Below are 5,471 nucleotides of genomic sequence, written 5' to 3'. Positions count from 1 at the left end.
TTTTTTTTTTTTTTTTTTTGTTTTAATGACCTAGGTGTTAACCAACTTCACGTATCTCAACTAATCCCGAGACTTTAAAACTACAAGCACGTAATTTCAGTGCTTATCCCTATTAGCACCAAGAAAAGACTTAAGCTTATGACTTTTTGAATAATACACCAAGAGTCTCTATTTGAACCACTTGATCATCTAAAAATAATTTTTTCATATATGTTTTCTTAAGGTATCTATAGATAAAATTCAAAAGTAATATTATGATTTCCATAAATCTTCATTCTAAAAACTACTCTGATACTCTTAACATTTTTCTGTTTTTACAAAACAATATTCTTCTGAATATTCCAGGTTTCTTTCTTTTTAATAAGAACAATAGGAGGACCATGGACCATGCATCCTCCTATTAACAATATATATATACACACCTAAATTCTATATAAACCATTCAGCAACATCAGATTTCTTGCACAAAATTTCACCCAAGGAGAACAAGAAAGGCACTCCTGATCCATGGCGCACCACATGTTTTTCCTCTCTTTAATATTAACTACACTAGCAGCAATGCAAGGCTGCCATGCAGTTGACTACGCTGTCACAAACACCGCCATCACAACTGCTGGTGGCGCCCGCTTCGACAAACAAATCGGGGCCGACTACAGCAAGCAAACACTGGTATCTGCCACGAATTTTATATGGAGAATCTTACAACAAAACAACGCAGCTGATCGGAAAAATGTAAAAAAAGTCAGCTTGTTTATCGATAGCATGGACGGGGTCGCATATGCTAGCAACAATGAAATTCACTTCAGTGCGAATTATATAGGAAATTATTCTGGTGATCTCAAAAGAGAGTTCACTGGTGTACTATACCATGAGATGACACATATTTGGCAATGGAATGGAAACGGACAGACTCCCGGAGGATTGATTGAAGGGATTGCTGATTACGTGAGGTTAAAGGCTAACTATGCGCCGAGTCATTGGGTTCAACCTGGTCAGGGCGACAGGTGGGATCAAGGCTATGACGTTACGGCCAGGTTTCTAGACTACCTTACCAGTTTGAGAAGTGGGTTTGTTGCAGAACTTAACAAGAAGATGAGAAATGGATATAATGAGAGGTTCTTCTTTGATCTGCTGGGGAAGACGGTTAGTCAACTGTGGAGTGAGTACAAGGCCAAGTATGGAAAGTAATTAACCTAGGAGTCTAATAATCAAATACGATGTTTTAGAGAATAAGAATCATGTTGATCGAAGTGTCTGTCTTTATTCCTATTATCAACTCTATGTGCAATGTCAATAATTTCTAAATATAGGTCAATGACAAAGATGAAACCTATGAACAAAGATCAGCTTGTCATATCGAAGACAAGGAGAAAGAAAGTTAAGCCAAAGCCATAAACTGCAAAGAACAATAAGTTGCGATCATGATTCTTAGCAAATTGCAAACGATATTGAAAATGAGAATCCCATATATAGATGAGAAAACTTTTTCTACTGGACATTTCTCTTTTCACAAAATTCAGTGAACAAGAACTGCAGAAAGTTTTCAAGTTCCAAAAATCAAAAGGAAAGCACTTACAAATATTCAATGTGGAAAATTTCCACATCAGTTTTGTAAAGTCATCATTGTTTCGATAAGTACTCGGCCACTGAGTGGAAAGCTTTCACTACGAACTAGCCGGCAAGCCAAAAGTCTACATTTTGGGGAAAAATAATTGGTTTTCTTAATATCTTCGGATTTTTTAATTGATGAAGACTTTTTATTATGTTGGGTAACTGGATGGTCAAACACAAAGATAATATAAATGCAAGCATAATACTACACATATAATATTTTTATATAACATTTTTAAAAAAATATGATGTGATAAAAGATAATTAACTGATTTTAAATTAAAAATAAACTTTAACTCAATCATCTTTTGCTACATTATATTATAAGAGAAATATTATATGAAAATGTTATTTGTGTAGTATTATTACAAATGTAAAATATAGATGAAAATTTTTATTTCTTGGTATGAATAGAGGTCTCGGAAATTGCAAACTTTCAACCAAGAATTTTTATTTTATTGAAGTAACGGTTCTCTCGTTTCTACTTGTTTTGTAAACAAGAATGTGAAACTACTTTCACAAAGACTACATCTGTATGAAATACACCATTCATTTTAACTAAAACTGTTAGAAAATTTCTAATGATATTAATTATATTTTGGTTTGATAAAAGCAGATAAATGCATAGTCCAGTTATGGTCCGTTTGTTTTGTTATTTTGGATATGATTTTTGAAATAGTATCGGAGATTTGGCTTGGATAGGTTATTATTACGAGAATATGATTTGAATAATAGAGTGTTTGGTAGAGTATTTTGACCTTGTTATTTGTGCTCAATAAATTGTTGAATATTTGTTTGATATATTTTTTATAAATGATTTATTAATATAATATTTTTGTGCATTTTGTAAAAATAATTTATTATTATAACCTACAAACTCATCAATTTACATTTTAATAATATTAAACATTTGATTGTTAATTTCTTAACCACTAAATATCAAAAAAAAAAAAAAAAAAAAAACCATATTAATTTCAAGTACTAATCCAACTGTTTAAAAAACACACCACATTAATACATATATGACAAAGCTAATAATTATCAACCCTTATAATCGTTTGTACACATATACTCCATTAACAACTACGACGTGGTCATATGTGCTGCCCACAGTTTAGTCGTTATGTTATCCCGTACAGTCGTCATGTTGTCTATAATACCTTGCTTCGGTTGACTTGATCCCTCTCCATTTCCGCCATCTTCTACCTCGTTTTGGCCATCAAAATATACTTGCTCATTATCCGTATTTTCAGTATACCGTTGGAAGATAGGATCCTCAATATTGTACATTCTGATAAAATTATGAAGTACACAACATGTCATAAAAATCTTCCCTTGTTTGTCCAACGGGTAATTGTTCATTCCATTGAGAATATGGAACTTTCTTTTTTAAAACACCAAAGGTTCTCTCCATAACATTGCAGAGTGATGCATGTCTGTAGTTAAACAACTCTTGTGGCCCCCTTCGGTTACGACCATGATCAGAAATATGGTAAGCCACTTGCCTATGAGGGGCGAGGAACCCTCTCTATTTGGATAACCCGCATCAACCAAATAGTATTTTCCTATAATATAATCACACGTTATTTGAATTCCAAGGCCTCAAAAGTGGAGCCAATATGCTATAATACGTGAAGAAAATACTTATACTTGGTGGAGGATGTGGGAATCCAGAATTAGGATCATCAAGAATTGAATTTAAAACTCTTGAATCATGCGCAGATCCTTCCCACCCAATGACGACATAAGTGAACATCATCCTAAAGTCGCATATAGCCATTACATTCTGTGACAACATTCCTTTGCGATTCTGGTACCTATCGCCAAATTCCTGAGGAACCGAAGCATATACATGTGTGCCATCTATGGCTTCAACACAGTCCTATCATCAAAATTGAATTTTAGTAATATTAACCAACTATCAACATAACACAATGAACTTAACTATCCACTAATATAAAACATAATGAAGAAGTACCTTAAAGAAAGGGTAATATTTTTGGTTGGTTGATATTTCTAGCGGAACATCACTAAAGTCAGATGGCCTGATAAACTCTGTCTTCAACCCACACATCGCCTCGCAAACTTTGCCAACATATCTAGAGATCGTCTCAACCGAACGTTGGAAATCCTCCTTCATCGTTCTGATAATCTCGTTTTTACCAACGATAATAAAAAATATCATAACTTGTTCTTCAATACTCATCCTCCTGGTTGGTCGCAATTTCCCTTACTGTGTCAAAATGTAACATAAGTATGTAAAACAGTCTTTGTCCATGCTGCACTTGTCAAAGATTATGTTATCATGACCACTGAGTAATTCCAACATGTAATCATGACCAGTTAATTTGGATGTATGTCGTTGTTGACGCCCATCTGTTTCTAACGTGACAACAATGCATAATGCAATGGTTATATCTGTCAGTATTTCCACTTTGTCATCTGCAATACGTCGTCTTCTTCCTGTACGCCTAGACGATGCCATTTAAACCTACACATTTGCAAAACATTGTTCAACATTTAATAGTTGTTGTAGTACTTAGCAAAATATAACAGTTAATTTTTAATTCTAATTACAATCTCAAACTCATATGAAACATGTTATCTCACATAAAACAATAGCACAATGAATAAGTTCATATAGTAGCAGACATTTGGGAACATTTTCAAATAAAGGTGCTTAAAAAACAGTTTGGTTTAGCCATAAAAGGATCAGTGCCCACTGGCGCATACAAAACTGTGGGCAAACAATTAGGACATACAGGGTCATCTACAAATTGCGAAAATCGTTATAAATCCAATTAGCATTTTCCTCGGGTGGAAGTTTTACAAATACCTCCTGCCACCCTGGATTTTGATATAAGTACTTGACAACCAGCATGTAAAACTCTGTGGGTACTTGTATGGCCGTCAAGATGTCAATACAATGGTTCATGGAAAAAGGATCAGATGGAGCACTGGTATTCTCTTCTTCCCCTTCAACTTCACTGCGATTGCTAGCCCTCGATCCCATACTCCTGCTCTCCACAAGCACGTCCGTCAATTTGTCAATGACATCCACAAGTGTCGGTCCTAGGCCGCTTCTCTTCCTCCTATTTCTCAATCTTCCATTACCAGATGTGTTTGGCTATTTTTCCCTTGTCGTCTGATCCGGATCAGGTTTGAGGTCATTATCCTCAATGTCAACCGATCCCTGATTGGAAGAAGTGAAGTTCTCCACTGGTTGAGACATAGATGTGTACGCATATCTCCATGTGGCAGTTTGCTTCTCAAATATGACTTCATATGGCTCCTTGTCAAGAAGTCCCTTGTTGAAGAATTGATGCGCCAGTGGGTTTTGCTGGCAATGAAAAATAAACATATATTAATATCTGTCAGTCCCAAAAAAAAAAAAAATTCGTAAAAATACGATGTCATTGATTAATATGAATTAAAAATTTTAAAATTTACCTTGACATATTCTTGCCAAACCTGTAAGGGACACATTGGAGTTTGTGACTCCTGTTCCCAACCAAAGCCCGTGTGTTGAAGCAATTTCCACCATGCTTGATATACTTTTCTCAGGCGAAAATACTTAAAGGTTAGTTGTGTCACGTTGAGTGTCCTCCCAACCTATGATGATAAGTCATTCAACATTTCCTGGTACTCTACTGTTTTTATTGAAGTACTGTGGGAAGTTTTTGCCCACTTAGACAACAGGATTAGAAATTTGTGGGTCATCTCAGCGGACCAGATCACAGTATCACTCATCTAATAATAGTACGGTGAGAACGACAACCAAGATTAGGACACTATACTAATCAGCAAACAAATTACCAACACACACGCACATTTAAACCTCATAAACTAAACATAGATAA

General features: G+C 35.0%; 1 protein-coding gene across 1 annotated transcript; it reads left to right on the top strand.

Moving 5' to 3' along the window:
* Positions 1 to 386: 386 nt before the first annotated feature.
* On the top strand, positions 387 to 1,188 carry LOC116120458. The gene has a single exon (XM_031406405.1). The coding sequence runs from the start codon at positions 508 to 510 to the stop codon at positions 1,186 to 1,188; it is 681 nt and encodes a 226-aa protein (XP_031262265.1). The 5' UTR covers positions 387 to 507.
* Positions 1,189 to 5,471: the final 4,283 nt, after the last annotated feature.

Source organism: Pistacia vera, unplaced genomic scaffold, assembly GCF_008641045.1.
Source record: "Pistacia vera cultivar Batoury unplaced genomic scaffold, PisVer_v2 Contig935, whole genome shotgun sequence".
Taxonomy (NCBI): Eukaryota; Viridiplantae; Streptophyta; class Magnoliopsida; order Sapindales; family Anacardiaceae; genus Pistacia; species Pistacia vera.
The sequence above is the reverse complement of the archived record's forward strand: the minus strand, read 5'-3'. Positions and strand labels throughout refer to the sequence as shown.